This window comes from Hydra viridissima, unplaced genomic scaffold, assembly GCF_058129835.1.
Source record: "Hydra viridissima isolate aposymbiotic clone 2 unplaced genomic scaffold, HvirCarnegie_v1 scaffold_9, whole genome shotgun sequence".
NCBI lineage: Eukaryota > Metazoa > Cnidaria > Hydrozoa > Anthoathecata > Hydridae > Hydra > Hydra viridissima.
The window spans coordinates 15,940,366-15,952,759 of NW_028324308.1; the positions used below are offsets into that span (position 1 = coordinate 15,940,366).

The 12,394-nt window shown below is 30.9% G+C and overlaps 2 protein-coding genes across 2 annotated transcripts; one reads left to right on the forward strand and one right to left on the reverse strand.

Annotated features, from left to right (window-relative positions):
- Positions 1-1,147: 1,147 nt before the first annotated feature.
- LOC145185444 (uncharacterized) lies at positions 1,148-3,128 on the reverse strand. The gene is made up of 3 exons (XM_090098343.1): positions 2,950-3,128; positions 1,738-2,297; positions 1,148-1,494 (listed from the first exon to the last, which is right to left on the reverse strand). The coding sequence occupies exons 2-3, from the start codon at positions 2,261-2,263 to the stop codon at positions 1,244-1,246; spliced, it is 777 nt and encodes a 258-aa protein (XP_089954469.1). The 5' UTR covers positions 2,264-2,297; positions 2,950-3,128; the 3' UTR covers positions 1,148-1,243.
- Positions 3,129-4,261: 1,133 nt separating this feature from the next.
- Positions 4,262-5,934, forward strand: LOC149884279 (conodipine-P1-like). The gene is made up of 2 exons (XM_090096773.1): positions 4,262-4,491; positions 5,417-5,934. The coding sequence occupies exons 1-2, from the start codon at positions 4,315-4,317 to the stop codon at positions 5,834-5,836; spliced, it is 597 nt and encodes a 198-aa protein (XP_089952899.1). The 5' UTR covers positions 4,262-4,314; the 3' UTR covers positions 5,837-5,934.
- Positions 5,935-12,394: the final 6,460 nt, after the last annotated feature.

The window sequence follows — 12,394 nt, forward strand, 5'->3', positions numbered from 1 at the left end:
TTGGAATTTTCCACTAGAAACTTCCAAAATTCACATGGAACCTTCCCACTTAACTAATTCATCTTTCAGTGTAGTATCAGGGCTATAAGTGCATGCGTATAGAAGTTATAGCGATTTTTGTGCTTTTTTATAATTTTTGTAACTATATTGCTTTTTCAATTTTTTAATTTTTATAACTATATTGCTTTTTCAATTTTAAAAAGCAATAGCATTAGCTACAAGTAAACTCGAATTGATGTAGGTGTTGTATGGTTCACTCGAACCAGTCACATTTTGTGAGCAAAAAGCTTTTGGGGTTAGTTTGCACAATGATCGCGGGGATATTTGGCAACATGTGCCAACTTACAACTTTTCACATTAGCCGTAAATTCACTTAAGTTATATAACACTACAGATCTACAGACATGCGAAATTGTAAGAAAAAGCAGACAGGCCTGTAAATTCTAAAAATGTTACAAAAAATGCTGTTAATGCTATTTTTATAGAAAGAAAGTCTATTCGATCGACTTAAGGGCAATAAAAGTTAATGCCAAAAAATATTGTTGGATAAAAATTACCAATAGTTTTCATAAAAAAGATGCGCTTGAAATATATGCTAAACGTTGCTAAACTTGTCTCTTTTTATATGGTGTGCCAACTTACCCTGAGAGTATAGGTAATTTACTCCGGCCCGGGGTAAATTGGTACATACTTTTTTCTTTTTCGGAGGCCCTTTTTGGGCCACCAAACATATGATTTTTTAATGTTTGACACTTGAACATGCTTGCCAAATTCATATTCTTTTGAACTGCAATTTGGCATCCTCAAAAAAGTTCACCCAGAAATGCACAGAGCTCAAAAACTAAAACTGTAGCCAAAAAGCCCCGGTCTCCCCTACAGATAAACCCTTCCAGTGCTGTAAGTCTTAAAATCATTTTTTCGCTTTTAAAAAAGTTGAAATTGTTGGATTTTGTCGCAGCTTTTGCTGTCAGTTTTTCTAATGTTTCTTTTTTTGAGCCGAAGTTTTTGTTGATGTGATGCCACATTCTAGTGTATGTAATATGCAACTCAACAATGAGTGGCAACTCAACTTTTTGACGTGACTTTTATAGGCAAAACACTGAATTAATTTAAACATTTATCAAAAGTTTAAGCAAAACAGAGTTGATTAAGTTATCGATCAATATATATTTGTTATCGTCATCTTTCTAAAAATTTTATTAATTTACTAATACTGCAATAAATACTAAAGGCAAATAAATAGCTAAATGCATATTTTATGTTTTTGCAGAGCTAAGTAATATGGCATACTTTCAGCTATGCTTTCTTTTACTTCGGCGGGATACTCTTCGAGATCTTCAAAGACGGCTAACGATTTTCGGCTACGCACTTCAAACCCGGTACTTTTTAATGCATTTTCATGCCAGCCATTCCAAACGCTCCAATCCGGATTAGCAGCAGGTTCCCAATGAAGAATACTTTCATTGTAAGGAAGACCAGTTTCACTGCAGTACTCTAGATAAAATGTAAACGCAATTCTATATAACTATCAATCTGCACATAATTATGGGCATGTTTAAGCGTGTGTGTATACATCCGTATGTTTATAAAAAGGTGCATAAAACTACTTGAACAAAAAACAAAATTAAGGTGTAAAAACTGTATGCAAAATTGAGTTTTCTGTTAAAGAATTCTTTATTTAATAGCTTAAAAATGGCTAAAAATTAATTAATCACATATTAGAAGCAATTCACTAACTTTCCATAGTCCGCGCGGGATCAGCTTGTAAGTCGTCAGCGTTGATGATAATTGGATTTTGACCAGTTTTTTCTTTCACAAAATTGTATAAATCGTACATTTGTTTGAATCCAGCTTCTGTACGATCAAAATATGTCCAGCCAGTCAGTTCGAAATTAACAGAAGCCTTATAAAGACTGGGTATACTTTTTCGAGGATGTCTTATCAGAAACGTATGTTGAAAATGACGAAGACTTTTATTTAGAAGTATGTCGAAGTTGTTTTCAACTGCGTAAGCCATGTCCTTTGAAAATATATAATCTGTTCCGTCGTATTCTTTTGTGAGCAGTTTCTCTATTTCTTTGTATGAGGAGTTTTGTTGAACCGGTTGATTCAAATATCGAGGACTTTGTCGCTCAGGTCCAAAATGGTAGCTTCTGGAGTACGGTTCATGAAAAACCTTGCAGTCTTTGATTTCCATAACAGATCTTTCAAATGCTGTTGAAATGCACCTTGGGGCCGTCCATAAGAATATCTGTTTGACCATTTTTTCATAACAATTAATCGAATATTGAAACCAACTGTGTACAAAGAACAACAACAATCCCATATTATCAAAATATAACCAAGTTTTTTATATATTTTTCGTACATTTCTACTTATTTTGTATGCATTCAGCAATTATGTTTATTTGCTTTTGTAAACTTAATTTTATTGATTTGCTTTGACAATCATGCTCCGCAATTATATATTATATATATATTTTTTGAAGCAAATTTGACGGTTTTTGGAACTTCTTATAAAGGAAAGTTTTAAATAAACGAATAAAATTCTTTTCATTCAATTTAATGACGTCAGTTCAACATAAAACAATTTATAATAATTGCTGTTGATGGTATGTATTTTTCTCACTTAAAATATTTTATGCTGGAAGCAGGATGATTAAAGAAATGTTTTTTCATGCCATCTATTTACAGAACAATATTGAAATATTTTAAACCAAAATTTAACTACTCTTATAAAGATTAAAACACAGAAATATTTAAATACTGTTTTAATTTGTTAAATATTTAAAAAGTTTTTTTTTTGCTTAAGTTTGTAATGAATTGTAATAAATTGTAATAAATTGTAATAAATTATAATGAATTGTAATAATTTTTAAATTTTGCATTAAAAACGAGTCATTTTTGCATTTCAGTTATCTCCATTAATTTGTTTCTTTTAAAGACTTACCCTTTGAACTAGCTATATGTGATTTTTACAATCTTTTCCTTCCTGTCTTTTCTTTTAGAAATTCAACAAAATTTCTTTTTTAAAAAAAAAAATTATGAGCGGAGCGAAGATTTCTGTAAATGAAGGTTTTAAAGGTTAAAACGTTTGTACTCCCATCATTAAAACATCATGGGGTTGTGAAAAAGAACAGAAGATAAATTTTAGAGAAAATAGATCAATTCAAATTAATGTCTTTACAAATGAATAATTTAATGTCTACCATTTACAAAAGGTTCCTAACGGTTTAAAACATTTTTTCGTTTCTTCATCTCCAGCCATCACAAAGAAATATTTTAAATCATTATAAGTCAACTGAATCGAAATTCATTTTAATTTGTAGCATGAGGCGAAATCAAGAGTATCTGGATCATGTGACCGGAAGATGTCCTGAAGCTTAAATAATCATATCTTCAAAATTTTACAAGTTGATTGAGTTATGTACGCCTTAGTGGAGAATAACAAAATTTGCCATTTCTTTTCAATCAACAGACCAAACTCGATAAAAATCCTCAAGCCTAATTATTTTACTGTCTTTAGTTGTGGCTGAGAAAATAAAAGAAATTAACTTTTATATTACATTTACAATTAAATGAAAATCTACTTTTCCATTCAATTCATTAGGAATATTTTTATGAGAAGAAACGATGAAATAATTTTATATTTAACACATTTAACTTATGTTTAGCTGTAAAAAAAACTAAAAAAATTTTATTTGGAAAAAATTTTTTTTAAGGATGTATACCCTATAGCAAACTTAATTTTTTGTTCCTCATTAAATGAATTAATAAACAGAACACTTTGACGTCATGAATATTTTATCTCGTACTTGTCGGTAGACTAGATGGAGGATGATTTCTTTTTTTTTTGTTTCTTATAAAAGCTTCTAATAATGCGTTCATGCTCTGTTTCCTAATTTTCCATCCTTAATTTTCCCTTTTTTCAAATTATTTAGTTATTACATAGAACTCTCCTGTGTATTGTATTTTTGTAGTTTTATCTTTGAGCACTCATTACCTACTAAAATGACTTTAAATCAGCTTTATCATTACAAGTAACAACTTTTCAGTTTACGAAAATTTGAAAATCTTTGATTGGCAAGGAAGCGCGAAAATGTGTTCACTATTGTGAACAAATTCTCTTTTAGAGTTTAAAGCTTTTAGGCTCGAGACACAAAGCTGATTAAGCAACTCCTGCGTTTTATGCAAATAATTCTTGCAATAAGTGATCAGCTTGCACAGCTGTTACTTTAAACAAAAAATTTAAATATGGCAGAAAACCTGTCCATTACAACTAATGATTTTCTAAATAGTCCATTGCTGCGCAACAATGTTTTTAAAGTATTTCTTGTTGGCTTCAGTAGTCATGGTGACTGCAGAAAGTGCAGATACCAAATGTTTGGTGGAAGAATTTTTAAACGGCTGCAGCACTCCTTTCCACCTACCACTTCCATACAAGGAGATGTTTACACCAGCATGCATGACACATGATGTATGCTATAGATGCGTAAGTAGCTACATTTTTATTATAACTCGATACAACACATACACGCAAGCACGGGAGTGCTAACTGGCCTCTAATTTAAATACTATAATAATTTTTTTTTTAAGTTTTCTTTTAATATAGCATATAATAATGTGTAACATACACAATACACGTATGGTTTAAATAAATAGATTTGGTGTAATAAATAATAATCGTAATGTATACTTATAAATACAATACAATAAACTATACTAATTCTAATTAGGAAACTAATTCTAATTGGAAATCTAAACAAGATGCCATGATTAACAATCTAGCCCAAAATTAATCATTTATATTTTACACATTAACAAGCGAAAATGAAGACTCCAACACCCAAAACAATAGAACCAATATAAAAAACTAAAAACAAAACGAGAAGAGTGTTTAAGAGTCAGGTTATGAGGAGGCTTCGAAAATATTAAAACTGGGGAAGACAAATTACAGTCATTGGGGACATATACAGGGGTAGGGAGATTTATAATTCGATATATGAGATAAAAGACAATAAGAAATAAAAAAAAAATAAAAAGAAATAATTGTTTTTTATAATCTAAAGTTAAGAAATCATTATTGATGATAACAGTATCCAAAGGAAAAAGTTTGTTACTTTTAGAATTAGAAGAAGAAATATTGCGCGCAAAGAAAAATACGCGCATAACATTGATAAGTCAGAGTGCTACCATTACACAGAAGCAGGAGGTATCATTACACCCTTACACACCCAATCTTCCTTACCTACGAGCCACTAACATCCAATTCCATAACCTTAAATTCATCTTTTAACAAAACGCTGAATACAGAAAATTCACTAAACTTTTAACAAAACGCTGAATACAGAAAATAAAAATACCGCCTTACAATAATACGAACAGTTGTATTTCCATTGACTTTCTTTTTTTTATAGGGTATTAAACATGGCTGGAGTCAGGTTGAGTGTGATCTTCGTTTTAAAACGGGAATGAAAAACATATGCAAAAGAAAAAATGACAATAAATTTCGAAGAAGAAGAGATCTTGTAAAAGAGAGTTTGTGGGATAAAATGAAAGAAAAGTTTGAAAAAGTTAAAAATGGTTGGGGACAAGCAACAGCTAACCAAACAAAAACCGATGAAGTCAAGCGATTGTGGACTGCAACCCAGGAAATATTTAAAATGGTTGTTAACTGGTTTACCATAAGTAACGAAATGGATAAATGCCTTCACGCTGCTGACATCTATTATCACGCTGTCGCAACCTACGGAATATATGCTTACCGCACTACTTTAAAGAGCGACTGCAACGAAGACTGCGTCAAAGTACTGGGAACTAATCTACATACAAACTAAGTCTGTCACTTTTATGAGATATTTTTTTAAATGAAATTTAAATTTGAATTGTTTTAAATTAAGAAATTAATTTATACATAAAAGATTTTTTTCAGCAATCGTTAGCAAACTCATTTTTTTAAAAATTAACTAACAAATAAATTTAATTCCATTTTTTGCTAAAACTTTTAAAGTTTGTACTGGTAAAATAACAATTAAAAAAAAAAAAAGATCAAATATTTTTTACTGGTTTTAAGGATTTTTTATTTTTATTTTCATCGTTGATGTATTTTATATCAATTACAATTATCATTGATACAAAAAAAAAAAAATCATGAAGGAAACTTCTGAAGGTTTGGTGGCGATGGTAAGTGGGCAAAAAGGGGAACTTCAACACATCTAAAAGAATTCACTCAAAAAAACCTTTTTTTTTTTCTATCCATGTTTTTTTTTAAAGAGATGATCACAAAAGAAAGAAGGTTTCATGTGGGGATTTTATAAAAAATTCTTCCCAAATCATTAGCCTTCGGGTAAACGTTCCTTGCGTTTCATGCAAAAGTATTACTTACTGTTAGTGGTCAGCAAATGACATAATGGTTATGATCTCTAAAAGCATTTTTCCTTATGCTACATCTGCGGTTTTTTATAGATCTCCAAACAACTTCGGTACTTCTGCGATGTTTATTCTCTACACATCAATCCAGGCGTCTATCCATCGTCATGTTACGGTGGATATATATCTAGAAACCCTTTTAGTGATTTCTTGCTTTAAGCTTCTCGATTTTTTCTACTTGGATTTAATTCATCGTGTTTTAAGCTCATTTAGTTAATGAAAACCATCCTGTTACATATACAAGCGCTCTAAATAAATGTTTTCAAAGAAAATATCACAAGCAAAATTGTTTACCGAAGCCGAAGATACATTAAGAAACAAGCATCCGTACTTGTCTCAGTTATGTTTCACCTACGTTTATATCCAATGATATATTAAGAATAACTAGATGTCTCACTGCCGTAAATCGGCATAAGAAAAAGTGAAGCAAAAATCGGCCATTATGGGGGGGGGGGGGGGCAAAATCTTTACGCTATTTATCAAAACAAAACAAATACGAAGCTTTTGATTTGTTAAATTTGCCCTCCATAATGGCCGATTTTTGCTTCAAAAAAGACGCGGAAGTTAGACATCTAGTTATTTTTAATATATCATTGACCGAAGCTTCTAAAAATATATCATTAAAATGTTAATAGTAAAAGAAATAAAAATCATTATTTATTTATAACTAATTCAGAAAATCTTCAGCTCAATTGCCTTTTTTTAAAATATGCGTAACGTTTATTTAGAGTTGAGATTTTCAAAGTCGCGCAGTATAAGTATATGGAAGCATATAGAATATGTTTCTGCTAAAAGACAGGATTTTAGCCCATTAAGCCAGCGTGGTAATATTTATTCGAACGATACGGTTACAATATACATGCAGAGTGGATGTCTTTTAATGCATGGTTTGTACTAAGCTTTTGTAAAGGCTAATTCTAGAGGTTGTTTTCTTCAATGGTTGAAGCTTTTAGCGTGTTATTTTTTTATGAAACTTCTAGGTTTCTTTTTTTTTTAGAAACCAAATAAAAAAAAAACACTTCTTTCCGATTTTATTTGTAAGTATTTATTAAAATTCATGTTAATCAAGTTTTTTGAGAGTTGAGCTAGTTTTCTTATTGATTAAAAATTCTTTCATTAAAAATAATATAGATGGTAGAAACCATTCTGCATCTTCTGCATGACTTTATTTTTAGTGATCTTTTATTTTTAAAAATGTTTTAAGCTTAAGAGAAAAGAAATATTCCCTCCACTACCAATTGATACCAATTGATAACATTGATACAACTTTGTTTTTCCCCTCCTCTGAATATTAACTATTCTTTGAAGTTTACGACATATTTTACGTCGAATTTTTAATTGCAAATAAATGTTTTCGTAAATCTTCGAAATGCTTTGCTTTACTTTAATCATCAGTCTCATAAAACCCTCTGCTTGCAAAGAAGTTCGTTCTTGTTAATTAATTTAATTAACAAATCTATATCAAATGGACAGAGTCAGGGCCGTTCCAGGCTTTTGCGGGATTCTAGGTGAGTAATAATTTCGGGGCCCCATGTTTCAAATCATTTTCTTAAACAGTTTATGATGCCTTTTCAGCTGCTAAAAGGACTGGATACGGTTTTATTACGCTTGTACTTAGGATAAAAATCAGATTCTATAGTTCGTCGCAAAACTTAATGCCTTCAATATTACTTTCAATTTAAATACTAGGAAGCGATGTGAGCCCAAACAGGCTTAAGCTAAATTTTCTTACCGCCCTTGTATTTGTATCTTGAAAAGTGAAGTCAAGACAATTCTTTGCGGACTTTGGCTTGCAATAAACCAATCATAAAACTAGGATTGAAGCAACTTAAGCCCAAACTGAGAAATTTCAGACGTTGCTTTCGATTTATGTTTTTCATTAATGTTTCTAAAGCTTTTCTGAGTTCGCGAGATTCATTGATGGGTTTTTTCTGTCAGCTTTGTAACACTGGCTTTTTAATTGCTGAAAACTCATGGAGCTGAATGGCATCACTTAAGCTCCAAATGCTTTGATTAACTTGAACCGGTCTTCATAAGGTTCTTCTTTAATAACCGGTCTAAATAAGGTTCTTCCATTTAACGTTTTCTATCTAGATTTTCTTATCCACATTCGATTTTATGTCTTGAAGGTTACTACATTCTTTTCCTATTGAAGTAATAAATTCGAATTCAAATTTTTCGAATTTTTTTAGCTTAAATTTACTTTTTGACATTCATGCTTATTTTTTGGTTTTTTTCCAATGCAACAAAATAATAAAAAAAGAAAATTCATAAAATTTAATTTAAGTAATGGCGCAATCCAACTAACTTAATCAGAAAACTGTTTGTCACTTGATAATAATAGTAATAAAAAAAGTATTTTGGGGGATTGTCGCTAAGTAAGAACTTTTGTTAAATTACTTTTGTTATAACCAGTGAAAAAGCTTATTCAAAGACTTTAGTACTAAAAACTTAATTTATTGTTAATTCAAAAATTTCAAATATGTCAAACGCTTTACAAATTCTTATTTAAAATTTAGTAGCAGAAAACCTTTATTGATTCTTTTGTTAACTTTTACTTAACTAACTCGAAAGGAAGTAAATTGTAGTTTTAGCTATACAAAGATTTCACAAACACAAACACAAACACAAAAAATCTGTATTTTTTGTGTTCATTTTTTGTGTTGATGAAAAAGAGCGACTTTGTATTACAGTCAAGTCTACGTTTTAAATAAATTTGCTTTGGTAAAATTTAAAATCAGCATGAACCTTTTTACTGTGATTTTTTAATGTGAAGTTTTTATACATTGTACAAACATTTTACTGACAGCGTAGAATTTTTTTTTTGTTTTTTGTTCTACAACAAAATAAATCTGCACGAATTCGCCATTTTGGTAAACAAAAACGTGCGTAATAATTGTCTTTAATACTTCTTATACAAGCTTATGTATTAATTAGTCAAGATTGCTCTTTTATTACGAATTGTTGAAAGCTATGAAGGGCAGTATTTCTCATCTGCAGATCCCTTATTGGTTTTCGCGCAGCTTTTTTTTTCAATTTTTGTTTAAATTTTTCTTAAAACACGGTTTTCATTTACTTGGAATTTAAATAAGAATTAAAATTTGGAATGCCCAAGGGTTTGAGGGAACAGGAGTTGGTTGAACACGCACTCAAGTTAGAAGCAAACTTTTTTGGGCTTGCAGCTGATCTAAGAAAACTGCAGCTGATCTAAGAAAACTTACCTCACCGCTTTAACAGAGAAAAAGAAATTGCAGGAAAGAAGTGGTACTATAAATTTATGAAAGATAATCCTTGCTTATCCTTACGTGCTCCAGTGGCAATATCAATGGCCAGGCTTAAAGCTTTTAATAAAGAATTAGTTTATTGATTCTTTGATAAACTATCTAAGATAATTGCTCAAAAAGACAAGTATCAAGTTAGGGCAATTACAAGTGGTGAGAGGGGGTTTGATCACTGCATGTATATATTCTAAGGATGCAGCGAACAAATTCCTGCCGCCTATGGTAATATTTAAAAGTGCACGAATGAAAAATTGCTTAAAAAAAAGGAGCACCACCGGGTACCGTGTTTAGATTTTCTAAAAACGGATGGATGATATCAGAGGCTTTTTTGTTGATTGGTTAAAACATTTCATTAAACATATCAAGTTGGAGGAAAAGTAACGAAAAGAAATTACTGCTTCTTTTGAATGGGCGCTCCACGCATACAAAAAATGTCGAAGCTATCAATCTATCTTGTGAGTATGCATTATTATGCTAACTTTTCCAACCTTTGGACAAATCCTTTTTCAAATCTCTCAAAGCCAATTATAGTGAAGCGTCATCTATTTGGCAAAAAACAGATCCCAGCAACACAATTAAACAAATTACTGTGTCAGAACTGTTGGGGATTGCATACTCAAAATCTATTTGTATGGATATTGCTTTGAATGACTTTAAAACTACAGGTGTTTGGCCATGCAACAGACATGAATTTCAGGATGAAAATTTTTGCGCTCCAATGGAAGATTCAATGACTGAAAAGTATTTGCGCACAAATGCAAATCAAGTTATGAATAATGATACTCCTCCTGCCCACGAAACAATACAAGAAACCCAAGTAGAAGAAGCAACTGCGGATCTTATCACACGACCTTCAACTTCAAACCAAATAAAACAACAGTTAGATATGTTATGTGCGATTACAAATATAATAAAGAGAAGCCGTACAAACGTAACTCATGCAGTCGAAAAAATGTCAAATGTGAATAAAGAAAATGTAAAAAAATGCAATCAAGAGAAAGAAAGATGCAATAACTAAAAAGGAATTAACAAAAAAGATTAAAAAGAAGAAAGGCAATACAAATACAGACATAGGTGATTGGTTCTGTTGTCTTCGTTCAGAAGATTGAAAGGAAAATATGGTTCAGTGGTTGAAATGTAAAACATGGGTGCACGATCTATGCGCAGGAGTTAACAAAAAATGTTAAGAAATATGTGTTTGATGCCTGTGCTCGAGCAACCTTACCCTATTTGTTTATTCATTTATTTACATACGAGTTTATTTTTTAAAATGACTATAAATGATCCATCTGAATATACTAACTAGCAAAATCAAATGTGACGGTAAAAAACTTGCACTAAATGCGTAAAAACATAATATTCAATTGTAAACTAGACACACTAATCTTTAAGTCTCTAAAATCTCCTCGCTTGTTCAGATTTAAAAATACCGAACATTGCTGTTTGCAAGATTTTCTTTTTAAGGCTGTTATCATGCGTATGAATCACCGAGCTAATTATGTAGCTTTAGCGAACAAGAAATTTAAGATGAAGCCTATATAAAACGTTAATTAATATCGGTTTGTAAACTTTTGTAAATTATGGTTGATACATGCAATCGCCAACAGACAACGCCAAATTTTAATTATTAAAAAATTCAAAAGATTATCTTATTTAGTAATTAACTTTCATAAAATATTTAAACTTTATATTATCATAAAAATATATGTTTTTGTTCATTTTAATTTGATATTTTTCAGCCTAGATTTCATATCATGTATAATCAGCGTTACATCCAACAGTTTTTGAGGTAAGCAAATTAGTGAAGTAAATTAAACTCATAAGTTCAAACGTTATTATTTTATTGATTTCTACAATAGTAAAAAAAAAAATGTGAAAATTGTAAAAGAAACTGAAGACAAGGGTATCGTTCAGTAATGCTATCGCTCAATCTCTGATTAAAACACCGCATTGGCGATCTAAATGTTGTTACTATCTGTTTAAGTGTCCGGATTTCAACTCGTATATCCGTTTTGATAATTTAACGTTCGTGTTTTTAAAACTTTGTCATTTATTCTGTCAATCAAGATGCTCGACAATCAAACAAGCTTTATTAACGCGTTCTCATCCGAAAAAAAGAAAACCTTCGTTACAAACGAATCGTATGTTTACGTTATATGTTATGCAATTGGAGCAGCTTTACACATTCGTGGTCTTGCTTTTCTGATGCTCACCAAAAAACCAATGATGCACAAAATAGACCAACTGATTATAACACATTTATCTTTTTCAGAATTACTTACAGCTTTAATTACCTTCTCCATCGGGGTATTAAGCTTTGCAGAAAAACAAACCCCATATTGGCTGATTGCGACGGCAAGAGTTCTTTTTGTTGTCTATTACTCGACGACTGTTTTGCTAATCATTAACCGCTTTCTAATTGTTAAATTGAACCTCAGGTACTATTTAGTTTGGTCGAAGGTAAAAACCAAGTATTGTTTAATTGGAACGTGGATCTTCAGTGCAGCTTTTGGTATCGCAAAAGGTTATTTTGTAAAAAAGCAGCGGGTAGTTATTCATATTTTCTTCGATGTTATTATAGTGGTACTATCTATGTTAGTTTACGGTTATGCGCTAAAGCTATCGCAAAATATGTCGAAAAACAAATCGCTCAAACAAAGCAGAAAAAAGTTTCTAAAAGGGTTC

What these genes read in the sequence shown, in the direction of transcription:
- LOC145185444 (XM_090098343.1), bottom strand. Translation starts at nt 2,263, where the DNA reads ATGGTCAAACAGATATTCTTATGGACGGCCCCAAGGTGCATTTCAACA. An exon ending in TCCCGCGCGGACTATGGAAA is followed by an intron (nt 1,495 to 1,737) that starts GTTAGTGAATTG and finishes CATTTTATCTAG; the next exon opens with AGTACTGCAGTGAAACTGGT.
- LOC149884279 (XM_090096773.1), top strand. Translation starts at nt 4,315, where the DNA reads ATGTTTTTAAAGTATTTCTTGTTGGCTTCAGTAGTCATGGTGACTGCA. An exon ending in ATGATGTATGCTATAGATGC is followed by an intron (nt 4,492 to 5,416) that starts GTAAGTAGCTAC and finishes TTTTTTTTATAG; the next exon opens with GGTATTAAACATGGCTGGAG.